The sequence below is a fragment of the Panicum virgatum genome, chromosome 9N, assembly GCF_016808335.1.
Source record: "Panicum virgatum strain AP13 chromosome 9N, P.virgatum_v5, whole genome shotgun sequence".
Taxonomy (NCBI): Eukaryota; Viridiplantae; Streptophyta; class Magnoliopsida; order Poales; family Poaceae; genus Panicum; species Panicum virgatum.
This window is the reverse complement of record NC_053153.1, coordinates 13,593,494-13,611,638: the sequence shown is the minus strand read 5'-3', so window position 1 is coordinate 13,611,638 and position 18,145 is coordinate 13,593,494. Positions and strand designations below refer to the sequence as shown.

At 41.5% G+C, this 18,145-nt stretch overlaps 1 protein-coding gene and 1 long non-coding RNA gene across 2 annotated transcripts; both read left to right on the top strand.

The window, feature by feature from the left end:
* Positions 1–3,038: 3,038 nt before the first annotated feature.
* On the top strand, positions 3,039–4,991 carry LOC120693200. Its single transcript, XR_005682919.1, has 2 exons — positions 3,039–3,549; positions 4,739–4,991. It is a non-coding gene; the product is annotated as an uncharacterized LOC120693200 (long non-coding RNA).
* Positions 4,992–13,971: 8,980 nt separating this feature from the next.
* LOC120692299 (transcription factor bHLH18-like) lies at positions 13,972–16,663 on the top strand. The gene is made up of 3 exons (XM_039975566.1): positions 13,972–14,745; positions 14,837–15,238; positions 16,373–16,663. Exons 1-3 carry the CDS (start codon positions 14,101–14,103, stop codon positions 16,445–16,447), a joined length of 1,122 nt encoding a protein of 373 aa, XP_039831500.1. The 5' UTR covers positions 13,972–14,100; the 3' UTR covers positions 16,448–16,663.
* Positions 16,664–18,145: the final 1,482 nt, after the last annotated feature.

The following is an 18,145-nucleotide window of genomic DNA, read 5'->3' as shown; positions in this document are numbered from 1 at the left end:
AAAAAATCTCTTGTCGTGGCAAAAAAGAGCTAAATCTCTGTATATTTCAATAGACTACCGAATAACAAAAGTATATGCACCACTGCTTATCCAAAACCACCGGGACACATCAAGACAGAAATTAGGTGTTGCTTGTGATTCAGCCATTATGAATGCAGCAGATACAATCACAAAAACTAGCATACACTCGAGTTGAAAAGGCCAAGAGATATGTCCAGTACAGAAGATAAGATATGAGTTCAGATAATTATTCACTAGATCAAATTTGAAAGACTGAAAAAAAACCCTCCACCAATTGCAAATCTGTGCATAGGTAAAGGAGGAAATAAGAAAATATGCTACTAGAATTAGTTTATTATAAAATATACATAAGTACAAAATAAATGTAGAAAAATTACATAAGAACAATATTGAAATTAAGATTTTCTCTAGCTATCAATTTGTTTACTGACCATTGCAAGTTTTTCATATCACAAAAGTGCCTAACTGATTGCTACCTGTTTAGAGATCCCTTGGTTAGCATACTATTAGCCATTAAAAAAACAGTTATCTTCCAGTTTTGAAAAAAAGGAATCATCTAATGATGAAAGAGAAAGGGACTTAGCTATTATAGGCCTCCTACATTTATCCTATTTGATTAGATTATCACAGTGAAAAAAATTAACACTACAAATAATGATGAAAATGTTGTAAATAATACGTAAATGGGCATTTGCACTCTGAGTTGGAATATATTTTGTCATTATTCCTTGATTGCATCGGCATAAATGGGCATGTTTTGCAACTAGTATCGTGCAACTCATTCAAATAATATAATTCTGAGCAAGGATGTTCCGAAATTTCCATTTAAACCCATCTTCCGTGCTATCCTCACTTGTTCTCCCAAGCCTTGTGCTGAATCTCACCGACATCCGCTTTCTTCATGTCATGATCTCAGCATTGTGAGAACTGACCATCTTGTCTCATCATCATTCCTTGTTCGGTTTAACTTTTCTTTTAAGATCTGAAAACCTTATTTTGACTCAGTTATCCTATCTAGCTGAAGAACCGTGTACGAAACGAGTTTGATGCTTTCTTAAAAATGATCATCGTCATCAGGAGGCGTCCCTGGCTGCATGCAAGGAGGAAGTTCCTTTCGCTTTAGTGGCAAAATCCTAGATCTGGAATGCGTTCGTAATCTTTGGAGTTCCATAAATGACCCTGATCAAGGTTTGGAGCTAGAAATCTTAAACGCAGTGCTAGTTACGGTTGTTTGTGTTGTAAAAATCCAGGATCTAAGCGTCCTGTAGACATTTTCGTTGACCCGCTTACCCTAGCCAAGTTTCACCAAGTGCTTGTCTATGTCTGTGGTCTGCTCATGTGCCTGATGGTCAAAAGCCATACCTACAATCATGGTGGAACCTCTCTGTCGCTTATTCTAAAGATGAGCTAGTGCAATGCTAATCTCTTTTTCTACCTTGGCGTCAGAATCGTTCCCTTGCGAATCATACCATTGCTTTATCAACCAAATCTGTGGATGGTATCTCTATTTTCTTATATGGGTCATGCTTGTTTCATCTCTACTTTCCTCAGGCATCTGAATGGTTATTGGGCTTGATCTCATGTTGCTGTCCAACCGGACCAAATGGCATGTTGATCGTTTATCAGATAATTTCGTCGATGGACGCAAGCTGTATGTGGATCTTAACTTAAGCCAGAGTTTTATTTCCTGCAGTCTGCGGCAGCAAATCCCTATTGCTCTCATTTTATGCCTCTGTTTTTGGATCATCTCCTTGCTATCCCTCCGTCTTGTAATGCTTATCCGTGCATGATCTATCTGTGCTACAAGGGATTTCTCATTGGAAGTATGCTTGACGGTGTCGCAAGGAAACCAAGAGCCTACGCTGAGCAATCGACACATGCTTATACTACTCGACACACACTAGGATTGAGGTTGCTAATCATGATCCCTTGTACAACTATGTCGGTGTGATATCTCCTCATGGGCATTCCCCATATCTATCGTTCGCTGTTCTGCCTAGAAATCTCTAAACCGGACCTAAATCTAGTGAGTCTTTCTTCCGAAGTTACCAAAGGGATGATCTTGAAAGAATTACTAATGGACGAAAATGTTAGAAGACTGCAAGAGGTGGTAGACCAGGGACCCTGGTTGATCTGGCGAGATGATCATGCAACATGTGCCATCACTGTGGGGACAAGAGGGCATAGAAAACGTAAAGTTGGACAAGTTACCAGTCGGACAAAATTTCGGAAGATATCGTGTTTCTTACACTTTGCTTCTTGAATTTTCTCTAAGTTCTCAATCCTTATTTGCAACGGCTCCTACCATCAACATCGAGCTTATCTGGTTGGATTGTTTCCTGCCGTTTTTGATGGTTGGTCTGCTCCACTTCCCTTAAGAGTCTTCCGTTCTGAATCTCGGGACGAGATTCTTTTAAGGGGGTAGGGTTGTAACACCCCAGGTGTTAATTACCTGTAGTTAAGGTTAATCATGTGTTTGTTATCGTCATTAACACTAACCGTGCATGCATAAAATATTTTTGATTAAATTTTGCTAGTACTTTAACACATGAAATGATGTCTAGGTTTCAACCCAATAAAACATGCTTTAAAAACAACTTTGAAATTCTTGTTCAAATCAACTTTTGCCTAAAAACAAAGTTGTAGAGTTTGGAATGGCGAAAAACTTTCGTGTTTATGGTTTTTCAAGTTTCAGTACAAAAAGTTGATGAAAACTTTTAATTTTGCTTTGAATAGGACATTAATGCTTTGGTTTTAACATTTCAAATTTTGAACCATGATTTGATCTTCAAATAAAGTTTTGCCTAAAACAAAAGTTGGAGGAAATCAAATTTTGAACAACTTTCATTCTTGGAATTTTTCGAGTTTCTATATGAAGTTTTGAGTTTTGGACGGTCAAAATCGAGCTAAGTTTCGTTGAACCATTTTCTCCCGCTGTTTATCTGCTCCCTTCCGCCACCCATGGCCACGTGACGCGCGGCGAGCACCTGCTCGCCGACGTGCTGTGTGGCGCCGGCTCCCGTGGCAGCCTGGGCACGAGCCTTCGCGACCTCCCCGGCCTTATCCTCTCTCGGCATCTCTATCCACTCCCTCTCCCCCTTCCAGTTCCTCCCTCCTCTAGCTTGGTCGAGCCGAGCAGAGCCGCTATCGCCGCCGCTCCGGCCATCCTGGGCCACCGCGCCTCGATTCACTCCGCGAGGAGCCGCACCACATCCACCCGCACCTCCTCCCGCAACCTCAGCTCCCGGACAAGCTCTCCCCAGTTGGAATGGACACCCCCGCCCACCGGTCTCCATTAAAGTTTCGTCGAAACTCAGGCCGTCGCTGAACTCCATCTCTCGGCCACAGTTTCCACCAACCAACGGCTAGAATCGACTCCTCTCGACTCGCTGAAGCTCGTGCTCTCCACGTTCCATCGCGTTCCACAAGTTTCCATGCTCGTTCATGGCGCCGCCACCACTGCCGCTCACTGCTCCCGCCGCCGGCGCCTCTCCGGTCGCCCCCAACCCTCAACGAGACCACCCAGAGGTAGCTCTCGTGTCCCTCATGCTCCCCACCCCTCCCCGGCCGCCGGGATGGCCTCCTCTTGCTGGTACAAAGCTCCCCGAGCCTCTCTGTTCCAAAAATCGCGACCAGGGGCTCCACACAAGAATTGGAACAAGTCCAGGGGGTTTTCTGCGAAGTCTATGACTCATATGAATAGTGCTGCGAAGGGTTCCTTTGTAATACATTGGCTGAAACTTTGAAAAATCGTAGTAAATCATAGAAAAATCAGAAAAATGCAAACTAAAATTTGTTGGATTCCTTGTTCTAAGATCTACAACTTTCCTTGCAGGTTGATCTTAAGTTTCTAAATAGTTTTTGCTCTAGTTTAAATGTTAGTTTAAGTGGTTGCAAGCTTTGAAAATGCTTAGTAAATAGTAGAAAAATGGTAAAAAGGTAAAACCAGTTGGGTTAGCGTTTTTTTTTACATGTATAACTTAGGAAAAATAATTAAGCTGCTAGTTGTTTAATGTTTCTGTGATATTTTGATTTAATCATGATTAATGCTTGTTTTAGCTTGTTTATTTAATATCTGCAGTTTTGGAAGTCGAAAAATTATGAAATTTATGCATTAGCTTACTCTTTGCATATTTAGTTCACTGTAAAAATTTCATGTCCAAAAGCTATGCACATGTGTGTAAATCTATTTTTTTGTTCAATTTGTCTTGTTTAGGCTAAAATAAATGCTTTATGTTAGCAATAAATGTTGGTAAATTGTTTTTACACTCTTTATCAGTATCTTGTCATGCTAATTAAGTTGTGCTATCAGGTTCTTGCTGCATGACAAGTTTTTACATTTATATGGTTCCTAGATATAGTTTTTCTTTTGTTATTGCTAAGAAATGTTTTCCTGCATAGATAATTGCGGCAACTTGTTTTGTTCATGTGCTAACCTTGTGAAATCATTTAGAGCTAGTATGTTGGTGGTTTTTATAAAACTTGCTTATGTTGGCTTGTTAGCTAAATAAAGTCTTTAGTTGCTCTCTCGTGCTTTGCTTACCATACTTGATGTTCCTTGCTATCTTTCTATGGAAGATTTGAGTAGTATCTAATTAAACACCTTTTGGTGCTTAAATCGGTGTGGTGTGACTCAGTTTATCTTGTATGCCTTTTAAAATGCCTCGTGTGTTGTTTTCTTTACGTTCATGCATTTGCATCGTTGCATATCATATAGGTACGCTAGATGTACGACGCGTGGAGCTAAAGGATAAAGTCGGAGCCGAACCCGAAGATGATGTTTGGTTGACATATCCAGAAGATGGATGGATGGATCCCGATGTGCACGACCGAAGGCAGGTGCTCGTCAAGCGAGTGTCATCTAACCAACACTAACTAATTCAGTGTTAATCCCAGGCAAGCCCCGGAGCATAACCCTTAACTTCAGTATTCAATGTTTATTTATATAATTATTGTGCATTTACGTTCTAGGAGTTGATGGGAACCGTAGATGCATGATCCCTAGGTTTCCTCAGTTACTCCACTAGTGTGCAGGTCGTTAGTATTGCAATGCTTAATTAGGGCTCGGTAGAAGTCGAGTGATTCCTGTCACTCGCGAGCTATAGGTCCTGGTTACTTATGGAAAAGTGGTTTGAGAATGAATCTGTGAGGAAAGAAAAATGGAGACCGGGCGGAGAGGAATTGGATTATGGATATGGAATGTTTGGAAAGTGGACCTCCGCCTGTGTCGATTGAGGACCGTTCCGTTGTTGGCAGTGCTGATCGAGGATTGAACAGTACTAACCACATACCGGAAGTAGGAGGTAGTCGAAACCGGTAAGCTGTGTACCACCTTACAGCGGTGATTTGAATTCCGCCATGCTACGCTGGGCGTGGGAGTTGGCGGGTGTTGGATAGGATGCCGCCTCCGGGTTCTCCGGGAGTTCACTGCGAGGGGCCCATCACCTGGGTTTTAGCAGGCGTAGTTCAGATGCCGTGATAATGTGGAAACAGTTGACGCGCGTGGCCCGACAGGGCTTGCATGTGTCGTGTGAGTTAGGTCCACCTTGCAAGGTTAAATCGGATCGATTCGCCGTGACTCGCGGTTATGAGAGCCTTGATCTCTTTGTCACATCGTAGTAAGAAAAGGGAATGAAAGAGGAATGGAAAAGATTGGTTTGTGAGTTACTGAAGAATAATCTGCTCCACCATGTGTGCTCTAGATGTTTAGGCGAATTTAGTTAATACTCGCTGTACTAAATGGAGCTAAAATATTGAAAGTAAGGATTCACTCCTAGCAGCATTTCAGCAAAAGAACTCCAGAGCCAAAAAGCCTGGCATGTCTAGATAATGGGCTAAGTATACCCAACGTCGGGTAAGCCTTGCTGAGTATTAGTATACTCAGGGTTTGTTGTCACCCTGTTTTCAGGTAACTGCTGCTGGCTGGAGCTAACCAGGATTCACATCGGTGGGCTCGATGTGACGTCCTCACGTCATCGTAGTAATCGTTCTTTTTCTAAACTCAACTTCTAATTAGTTTCCGCTGCATTTTGAATTCTGATATTTTACGTAAACTTGTGTGTAAAACTCCACTTTGTAAATTAACTTTGAGAAATTTTGTCTGCTTGTAATCATCTGTGCTCGTCTTCGTGCGAGACTTCCAGTGTTTTTCGATCCTTAAACCGACAGACGTCCGGATTACACCGTTTTAAGTGCACAGTAACTTGATTAAACATTAAGATGATAGTTAGCGCACTTAAGCCGGTTTAATTTGGGCGGTCCTGTTACAACAGCCTGGGAGCCATCGCCGCCTGCTCGCCTCCTCACACACGATGGAGCAGGTGGAGGGTCTGGGTGGGGGAGCGGTGGAGGGGAAATGTTGACGTGACTAGCCAAATTAATGTGATCTGTAAAACCAAAACGGGTCTCACCAACCTCAATTTCAAATCCGATAACAAGTAACGGGCGTGACGAAATTTTGCTGCGGACCCAAAAGTGAAAATAACACGCATTGGAATATTGACGTCCGTTTCTGATCCAACGAGCCATGTCGTATGATAAAAAAAAACGATCCATGTCGTCGATTGATGAATAGCAAAATTTCAATCAGCTGACACGGAATAAATCTGAATAAAAAATGTACGTTGCTGGTTCAAAAGTGAACAAATATATCCCTAATAAAAATATATAAACCTTTAAATATATTTATATAAGGTACTTTTTTCTATATTCAGCATGTTCCATAAAGATATGCTATAAATATGACAATGAAGAGAAATATAAATTAAAGTTCTTGATCGACGGTCGCACTCTTCGGATAAAATAAATTACAATGAGATGACTAAACCAAAATCTATACATCCATTTACTTTGAATATTTATTTTGTTGCCATCAGCTCAAGTTGGACGTCTAGACACCAAAGTGGATCAGCTGCAGCCAAAACCTATGAACCAGGTCAGAACATACACACAATTCAAGTTACTACATCAAAATATTGATGTGCATCTAAGTATAGGCCTTGTAAGTACAGTGACAAACTATAGATTAAAGAGGTGGAGAGGACCGTAAAAAAAGTGAACTAACTAGAAGGGTGGAACATATATAGCAGCCTATCTATCTAGCTAGGTACTAGCATGTGGAGCGGGACAGATCGAGCAGAGGACATGAGAAGACCAAGCAAAGCATGCATAGGATTCCATATTTCAATCCAGGACGAACACACGCGGGTGAGGCGTTACCACCCCCATAAACCCGTTAAACGTAAAAAAAACTATCACATCAAATATTTCGACACATATATAGAATACTAAATAAAGTTTATTTACAAACTTTTTTGCATAGATGGGCTGTAAATCGCGAGACGAATCTAATGAGTCTGCTTAATCCATGATTCGCAACAGTGATGCTACAATAACCATCCGCTAATTATTGATTAATCATGGATTAATTAGCATCATTAGATTTGTCTCGCGATTTACAACCCATCTGTGCAAAAAATTTTGTAAATAAACTTCATTTAGTACTTCAAATTAATACGATTCCAATGGAAAAAATTTTGCGCCGGAACTCAACAGGGCCTGAATCCCATTTGCCCTCGTTTTCCCCATCTACCGTACCTGCCTATATGGTGCTTCCAGGGAGCGAGATCGAGCCACCAGTTCCCAGAGAGAGGCGAGGAGCCGAGAGGAAGGATGCCCTTGAATGAAACGATATGCTTCCTCTGAATCGCCAACATGCTGCGTGCTAGCCGCCACTGGAGCGCGATGAGTGGGCAGCAGCAGCACAGAGACGTACAGGTCCCACGCCAAACAAAGCAGCATGTGCATCGCATGGTTTTGTCCACAGGAACTAGGGGAGTTTTGTCCTTTGGGTGTGTTTAGATCCCAAACCCCCCACAAAATCCAGACTTTCCATCCATCAAAATCACATTAAAACATTAAATATAGCAAATGATCCATGCATGGAGTACTAAATGTAGGTAAATAAAAAAATTAATTGCATAGTTTTGATGTACGTTGCGAGACGAATCTTTTAAGGCTAGTTAGGTCATGGTAGGACAATATTTACCACAAACAAACGAAAAGTGCTACAGTGTGCTACAACATTCGATGTGACTTTTTCTCCCACCTTTTCCAGGGATCTAAACACATTACCCCGTTCGGCAAGCTGGAGCTGGAGGCTGGAGCTGGAGTTGTGTGAGAGAAAAACACTGTTGTCTGGCTGGTGGCTGGAGGCTGCAGCTGGAGTTGTGTGAGAGGGAAATACTGTAGAGGCTGGAGGCTGTCCACCAGCCGAACGGGGTGATTGTGCCTCCAGCCTGCAGGACCCCTGGACCGAGTAGGCCGGGACGACGACGCTGCAATTATTATTTTATTAATAATTCCTACCAGGACCAGCGGCATGCAGCAGGACCCCTGGAGCTGCTCACATCGCGCCCAGCACACCACACAGCGATAGGACTAGGACACAGGAGTATAACGCAGCACAGCACACACAGCATATAAATTGCGTGTAGTAGAGGCTACTGTAGCGCGCACCTTTAATTTGTCGGCTACCTGCCGTATACGTGGCAATGTCACGCACGCACAGGAGCTGAGTAAGATACTCCAGTACGAAATCATTGCACGAGATCGAGAAACCACGGCCGCACCTCATTTTGCAAGTGTCGTCGTCCCTCCCCGGCCCGCCCTCGTCCGCCTCCTGCTGCTACTGGTGCTGTTTAGGCAGTTGGCACAGGCTTAATCAGCCTTACACTTAATGTCCTGATCGACACCTTTGTACTTTTTTACGCGAGCTGCCCCTGTTTGGATCCTACGGTCCAATTATTAGATACGAGGAATCTTAAAATTTAAAAATATTAAATGTAGATTACTGACAAAATCTATTCCATATAACCCCTAGACTAATTTGTGAGACGAATCTAATTAGTCTAATTAATTCATAATTCGCTCTAGTAATCATCCACTAATTATAAGTTAATATACCTCGTTATATTCATCTTGCGAATTAGCCCAGAAATTCTGCAAGTAGTTTTGTACATAAACTTTATTTAATATTTCTAAATAGTAAGATTTTCCGGTCTAATTATTAGATCGGAGGATCCAAACAGGGCGCTCTCTAGGAACAAAAGGGGGTGTTTAAGGGCGGATCCACATGTTGAGCATTGGGGCTAATTTTTCCTTTTCTTCCTCCTCCTTCACTTTCTATTCTTCCTCCTCATTTTCCTTCTCTTTTTCAACTATAAATTGGAAATCGTAGGGGTTTGGGGGCTCCATACATTTTATGGAGGTAGAGGGGCTGGAGCACCTCAGCCCCCTCTGGTGGATCCATCCCTCGTGTTTGCATGGGGTGATTAAAATTTAGTTACCATCACATCAGTACTTAGACACCAATTAGAAATATTGAACATAAGCTAATATCTTGACATCTTGTCTATTTACCCTTATGCTAGCTAGTCTCAAGGAAGGAAAGATGTTGTTGCATTGCTTTTCTAAAACTAGCCTCTCAAGGAATGAAAGATGTTGCTTTCCTAAAATTAAAACTAGCCAGATATACTGTGGTTGGTACCACTTGTGTACCTAGCTACTACAACCGTACGTTGCATAGGGGCACGTGGCTAATGGCGATGCATGTTTCAATCAGATACTGATGACAATTAATAATAATACTGATGGCAATTAATAATAATCCGTCTTTGGTTTCAATCAGAAACACTACATGTATGTCATGGGGGAAACAACTGGGTGCCATAGTGGTAGCGAGAAGGCCTGGTTCCAAATACTCACTCGTTTAATTTTCCTTCTATTATCTGAGGCGCGGTTTGATCCGGCATAGTGGATGCTACACTTTGACTGTTACTATCTTACTTATATATGTTATAGTAAGTATACTCATGAAATCAAATAACATAATAGGAATCTATTTTTCAAATATGAATCCAGTGGTATCTTATTATTACTAATTGGAGGCTCTATTTGAAGCATCACGTGAAGCCACCTAGGATACTAGGTGAACACTTTAAAAAAACTAGAGACATCCTAAAAATTCTCACAAAAATCAGAAACATTTTGCCATCAATTCGACGACTCTAATCGTAATATTTATTGGATATGTTATCTTTCCTAATAAAGAGAACATATCTGGTGGAAATCACAATTTTTGTAGAAAATCGTGCAAACTATGGTAAAAAAATCGTCTAAATTCACCAAAAAAATCACGCATGTAAATGATATGATGATACACAATCTTGTAAAATATTTTGTCCAAACTCGACTTCGTTTGTGAGATATAAAAATAACAATTTCAAGCCAGAAAGTTGTCCAAATAATTTGTTAGAAATTTGTTATTTTTATATCTCACAAACAAAGTCGAGTTTCGATAAGATATTTTACAGGTTTGTGTATTAGCATATCATCTACATCTGCGATTTTTTTTGTGAATTTAGACGACCTTTTGCCATAGTTTGCATGGGTTTTTACGAAGATTGTGGTTTCCACCAGATATGTTCCCCCAAATAAATTACTCACCTCTGCATTATGAAAATAGACTAAAGTAACCATTTAAACATGTATCTAAATTACAACCTCTACCATTATTTAAAAATCTAAAATAATCCCCTAATCTTTGTGTAAATTACCCGCCTATACCATTATAAAAATAATACAAATAACCCCCTAAAATTTGAAATTATCCAGTTGTATCATTATTAAAAGTTAAATTAACCTCTAAATTTACACCCTAGGTGTAGCTACACCCAACTCATTACTGAATAAATTTTCAGTAGTAACCGCTGCTCGCAATTACTGAACACTATTTTACTGAAGGTGATTTAGTAATTCAGTAACTCGGTTCAGTAATTTCTGGTAAGTTCGGCCAGTAATTTGACTGCTAGATCTATAATAAATGTTATACCTAAGGTATAGAATAGTATTACCGCTAAATATGAATCTAAATTATACATATAACTATAACAAAATATTAAAGTGCACCAATATAATTTTAAGAGAAATTTAACAATGATTGAAAATAAATAGGAGCCGTCCATCTGATAAAATCTTACGGTGGTGAAGGTAGGAAGCAGCTAGGATAAAGTACCTGGTACTTCCAAAATGTGGGACCAAATACTAATTTAATTTAATTTTTATAAATACTTTTCATAGATCAACGGCTTGAAAAAAGTTTAAGGTAAAAGTACCTGAAAGTACTCATTGGTACTTTACCATCATTGTAAAAGAGCTATAATTTTAAATTATTATTTCTATTATTATTAATATATTCTTTATTTTATTTTTATATAAAAATACTACTCACAATATGTGTCACCATGTATTCATGTATGATGAAGGAGACAAGAATCACAAACAAATGGTTCAATTAAATATAGTCAAACACACATGAAGGTGTGATGCCAAATAAAATCTATTGCAACAAGATAAAGATAAATACGTATCTTAGAGTATGTGTTAGAATATTTAATAGATAAAAGAGGGTGTGATATAGATAATTATAATTAGGAAAAAATTCCTTTCTACACTCACTTGTAGCTACTCCCACGTGTGTATCTCATGATGTATGATGTATCTCATGATGTATGATGTATCTGACCCAAAGAAGAGTATGTATGTGAAGTATGTAATCATACTAGACAATATATGATGGTATATACATTGGATATGTAACCATACATGGAGTATATGGACATACTTATTTTTAATATATAGTAGTAATGTATAATCATAGTATATTTAAAAAATAGGTATGCTTTTGAAATTTTTCGTATATATCTATTTGAAGTATCTTAGAATTAGTATATGAACATACTCAAAGTGATAAATGAGTATGTGGACATACACATAATGGTATATTGATGGTGAGAGTAGCTACACGCGAGTGTAGAAAAAACTCGTCCTTATAATTATTAGCTATAAGTTTTATTGTTATATTAATTCTAATTTGTCTGTGGGGGAGCACACGAGTTGATAGGCTATTTAATCAAATTTGTGTGGTATATAATCTTTACATTTTTAGACTAACTATTAGTCAAATGATACAGAGTTTGAATTTTAGGTTGCGTGCATGACTTACAAAAAGAAACGGAGGGAATACATGAATTTCATAAAGAATTGCCACTACAAATTAGAACAACTCGATATAATAGCCATATCTCAAATGGGGCGTACTATGGAAAAACAATATGCTATGTTGTTAGCTTGAAGCAGTACATTAATTTGCAAATTGAGTTAGCTTTGCAATTCAGAAGAAAAACAAATATTATGCATGCGAACAAATCAAAATGCTAGCGCTATTTTTCTTACCTGAAAACTTGTTCACATAGCAGATAGAGATTTCCACAAAAAATTATAGGCAAGTGGGCAATATCTCCGGAATCTCAGTAGGAAAATCTTTTCTTTATAAACATGGCCTTGCATGTTCCCTATCAATCAATGGTTTTATTTGCATCGTCACTAATTGCACCCATGACAGGGATTACATCTTTCAGACAAGAGGTCACATCAGATCACTGGGCTATTGTATTAATTCTGGTTCAGTGACATATTGGGCGGCTTTAATTATTTTGTGGGGTTATTTAACATAACATATCATTTAGGTGAGATTTTGGTGCATAATCGAGATCAGTCCAAAAAAAATGATTTCATTCCCTTCTCTTGGCCTTTAATTAATGAGAGAAAGGGAAATGCACCAATTACGTCAAAACGACAGGACGCTCTGCATACAGTGGCGTATCTAGCAGGGTGGCCAGGTGGGCCCTGGCCCACCCTAAATTTTGCATCTCGGTATACATATAAAAGTTATTCATCTAACAGATAACATATATGCAAATATGAGGTTTAACTATTGATTTTTCTATTTTTTGAAATTGTAAGATATCTTATTAGTATATTAGCAGGTGTCTTTGATGAGTTTTATACTAGTATATAGTAGGATATATTTGCCGCGATAAAATTTTTATGTCAAGTTGGAACACCCTAATCTAAAATTCTAGATTCACCACTGCCTGCAGAGGACGTGTACAATGATGACATCCACAACAACATGCATCAACATATGGCTCCTTCAATTCGGGAAAGAGAGTTTTTTTAAAAAAAAATCGGGAAAGAGAGAGTCAATCGTTGTGTTTGCTTGGCTGTGGCTGGTGGCTGGTGCTGATTCGTAATGAGCGAACAGTATTGCTGACTGGCTGGTGCTAATTTAGTATGAGAGAACAGTACTGCTGGCTAGTTGGCTGACAAGCCAAACGAATAGAACGAATAGCTCAGGTGCGTGGTTCAAAAGATAAAATCATTTGGTTTCACGAGCCAGATGCTTCTTGCTGTTTCCCTAATAAGGCAAAAGAGAGAGCCAAAAGGCCCAAATGCTCGTGAAGACCTATGCTTGTGAAGACCTACGCTTGCCTCTGTTCCGTTTCACGAGCTCTTGTTTTCTTCCCTCTCGGCCTTTTGGTCGGCTAGGGGCCCTGCCCAATCAGGCTCTTGTTTAGTTGTAAAGTTCAAAATTCCAAAAAAAAAAATCGGCACTTGCATGGAGACATAAATCTAGACGAAATAAAAACGCATTGCACAGTTTGCCTGTAAATCGCGAGACGAATCTAATGAACCTAATTAGTCCGTAATTAGATGCTAAATTGCTACAGTATTGCTACAGTAAATAACCTCTAATGATGGATTACTTAGTTTCATTAGATTCGTCTCGCGATTTACAGACGAGTTCTATAATTTATTTTGTAATTAGTCTATGTTTAGTACTTCAAATTTAGAAAGATGCCCTTTCAAAAATTTTACACAGCGCAACTATACAAGGCCCAGGTGTCACACTCATATTGGTCTTTGCTGCTGCCTGCAAAACTTTCGTTTTTTTTTTGAAAGAGCCTGCAAAACTTTTTGCGAGCATCACTATTCGCCAGTTCCCTTTTTTTCTGTCTACATGCAACATAGACGACGAATCTTGTACGGATTGCCAGTCATCTTTAATTTAGATAGCCAGGCCTAGAACAGCCAAATATACAGTTCCTGATTTCTTGGTCTTGGATGGCTATAAATCTCTCTAGCTAGCTAGGCAGCGCACTACCAATCAGTCAGCACATGGAGGACTCGACCCAGTTCATGCAGTGGGCCCTGAGCACGCTGCAGCACGAGCAGCCGCCGCCGGGAACGCCGGCGCCGGCCGCCGGCGCCTACGACGATGGCTGCGACACCACCGTCTCGTCCATCCCGGTGCTGCGATACTCGGCGTCGGTGGAGAGCATGGTACCGGGGGAGCCACCAGCACGGGAAGGCCAGCGCGCCACCAACAGCTGGAGCTCGGTGGACACCGACAGCGGGAGTGGCGGCGGCGGCGCGTCCGCCACTGCCTGGTCGCCGCCGCAGCACTCGGCCATGTGTGCTGCTGCTGCCACGGCCCCGGGCAGCTGCAGTAGCGGCACCAACCAGCCAGTGAGCTGGGACTTCCATTCCGCGTCGGCGCAGCTAATGAAAGAAGCCCCCCAGCCGTACTCTGCCGCCGCCGCACTGCAGGCAGAGAGCGGGGGCGGCGGTGGCAGCGGTGTCGCCGTGCCGAAGATGACACAGCACGTGTCACCGCCGGCGAGGAGGGCCTCTGCCAAGATCTCCGCGTCGTCTTCGTCAGCGCCGTACTCGCAGGACCACATCATCGCGGAGAGGAAGCGGCGGGAGAAGATCAACCAGCGTTTCATCGAGCTCTCGACAGTCATCCCCGGCCTCAAGAAGGTCCAGCTCATCCATGTTAAATCCCTGAACGTCTTCTTCGTCAACCTCTGACGACGCAGATTTCACAACGGTTCAATTAATTTCTGATCAGATGGACAAGGCGACGATCCTCTCCGACGCGACGAGGTACGTGAGGGATCTCCAGGAAAAGCTCAGGGCGCTCCAAAAGGACGGCGGCGGCCGGGGCATGCAGTCGGCGGTGCTCGCCAGCAAGAAGCCGCGCATTGCGGCGGCGGCGGACGACGATGAGAACGGCGGCGCGCATCCTAACGCGACAGGTGGTGGGGCAGCGGCGACCAGGAACAACGCGCTGCCGGAGATCGAGGTGAGGATCTCCGAGGATAACGTCGTGATGGTGAGGATCCACTGCCGGGAGGCCAAGGGGGTGGTCGTCAGGTTGCTGGCCGAGGTCGAGGGGCTACACCTCAGCATCACGCATACCAATGTCGTGCAGTTCTCCGCTAGCGTTCTCATCATAAACATCATGGCAAAGGCAAGTTCGTTCATTAGCCTTCTATCTATTATTTGGTTCGGAGATGATTAATTTGGTTTGGTAATCGGAAAGGAAAAAAAAATCTAATCTTGTGCTGACATCGATCAACATTTTCATTTGAAGTAACTAATATAATCACCATGGTTGATGAGACTTGAGTATTCCTCTGGTCACTTTCAAGATTCCTTCCAATGCAGCGGGAGGATTTGCTAATTTTCAAGTGAATAGAGTATAGTATATTTCACAGCTATCTATACATTGATCTCCGCGTACATTACCCGGTCCCACCTAATATTCACCCATCCCTTTGATTCTCTTCATCAACCACACCTAGAACGAAGCGAGCAATAATGAATATAAAATGTAGTAGTTCCCGGTCAATTAACTATATATAACAGAGATAGATCCCTGATTTAACCTCGACCTGAAATCCAACTATACGCACATGAGTACCTCAATGTGTCGTTATACTCAGTACACAACTATATTAATGCAATCGACAAATTGAAGTAACGTCGTACCTACCTACAAATCTAAATGTATATATGCTACAACATCATATCTAATCTTAGAGTTAATGCTGCCATAATCGGCCCGTAATAGATTTTGTATCTTCTTTTCATTGGTTAATTGGCGATTCCTAGTGTTTTTTTTCTTTTCTCTTTCTATTATTCATTATTACTTCTGGTCCTCAGCGAACAGAGTGCATGCCATTATTTTGACCTTTTGTGTTCACGTGTGCTATTCTACACCAACCTTCCATTACTAGCAAAAATACAAAACTAAATTTACCAAATTACTGAATGACATTCTACATCTAGGGTTACTGAACAAATTTTAACTAATAACTGTTGCACGCGATTGCTGAACATCATTGGACTGACATGATTCAGTAATTTAGTAACTTCAGTAATTTGCAAGTTCAGTCAGTAATTCGACTGATGGGTGTACAATAACGCTGCACCTAAGGTGGGTGTGTGTTCATAACTAACTTTTGAGTTGTCGGTGTAATTATTAGAAGAAAGTAGTTATACTAAGTGAGTACTCGTGATGTATGTAAATGTTCATCAAATATGAATTCAGTGGTGATTTAACGATGCATGCGTGTACTTTTTCTCCCTCGTGTCTCCTCAGGTGGAGCAGGGCTTCAACAGCACAGCAGACGACATTGTAGGGACGCTCAACGCTGCGCTAGCGTGTCACAAGTAGTAGCGCGGAAGGAACAAGAAGATGCTGCTATAAAGAGCTAGCGCCACATTATCTTCATCGATCGATCTGCTGTGATGTCGCCAGTGTGTAGCACAAGTGTACGATGATGATGAACCGGGCGGCGTCCCATCACATGTTTATTGATAGATCCACTTCGATGCGAATAATATTTCGGTTTGATGGCCGTGCGTGCGTGCTTAGCTTGCATGAATCCAAGTTAAAGTTCTTCTGCACCTACCAAACATCTTGAAGATAATTATAAGTGATGCTTAAGCTTCTCAACTACCATTGCTCAAGACAAATTAATCATGTATACTCTGCGCGCCCGTGCAAATTGCTGATAGCGACAGGAGTACTACTCGTATCCGTGCAAATTCATTGGGCATCATGCATCTTGACACTCCCTCCGTTTTATTTACGTATTGTATTAGGTTTGTCCTAAATCAATTTTTTTTTAACTTCAACCAAATCTATAGAAAAATAAAACAACAACAAGAGATAGAGCTCCCCATGCGGCCGGATGGGGCAGCTACCCCCACCTACCGCTGGAGTAGCACCACTAGGATCCCGTCTTCCTCCCTTCTGACAAGGTGGCAAGCAATGGAGCGGCAGCGTCCATCAGCTTGGTCACAAGAGCAGCAGTCAGGCACAAGAAAAATGCGAAGAGAAGAAAATAGACCCAATAAACCTAGCTGAGCCGGCCCAAGTGGAACCATGGAAGTATCTCCAAACCCCTAGCTAATTCCCAATCTGGCTCATCGCTTGCGGTCTCCCGTCTTCGACTCCTCCCGCTCACATCCGCACCTCCATACTCTGCCGCAGTGCCGGCCGCCACTGCCGCTGGAGCGTGGAGCCTGCATCTATGCTGGAGCCCGTCACCTCCGCACCGCACGACCCCTGCACTAGAGTCCCAGCCCACAAGGCCACGCCGTGCCTCTCGGGTGTAGCTGCACCCGCCCCGGCCAGAGGCGCACCGCCGACCAACCCGGCACCGGCCCAAGTGCAACAGCGGCGCGCTGTCGGGCAGCTACTCTAATGGAGGAGGATCGGAGGAATTGGTGGAGGAGGTTGGTCGCAGTGACGCCGACGAGTAGACGACATGTGTTGGCCATAACTTTTTTATATTACATTACAATTCAATTATTACACAGTAATACACACCAAGTCACTAACTGATTTATTCTTCAAATCTACAAGTTCCTTAGCTTTTGGAAAGTTGGATTTGGTCTTTAATTTGGACACTTTTTCTTGTTCAGTTGGTATTTGTACGATCATCAATCAAAGTTTAAATTTACCATAGATTAACTAGTGATGTGCGTCTTTGCGATGTTATTAAAAATTGTGTTTGTGGTGCACCCACCTAAATTTTTATTCGAGCTCCGCCACTGGCAACAACTATACTATCTAACGTATGCACTATCAACCTATACTTCATGGTGGATTAAAATAAATAAATTTGGTATTGTAAATATTGTTATTTTTTCTTGTGAGTTTAGTTAAGATTTGCTAAATTTAACTTAGGACAAACCTAATACAAAATGTAAATAAAAACATAGGGAGTATATACTAGCATCCACAGCCGTCACATGTATCAATAAGATCCATGTTGTCCCACTGCTTAAAAAAAATCGAGCAGCATTTTAATTTGGACATCAATATGGTCTCGACAGAATAATATAGCTTTATTTGGACATCGAT

Coding starts and splice junctions, on each gene's coding strand:
- LOC120692299 (XM_039975566.1), top strand. CDS start 14,101: ATGGAGGACTCGACCCAGTTCATGCAGTGGGCCCTGAGCACGCTGCAG. Junction 14,746..14,836: donor TCATCCCCGGCCTCAAGAAG/GTCCAGCTCATC, acceptor ATTTCTGATCAG/ATGGACAAGGCGACGATCCT. Junction 15,239..16,372: donor TCATAAACATCATGGCAAAG/GCAAGTTCGTTC, acceptor GTGTCTCCTCAG/GTGGAGCAGGGCTTCAACAG.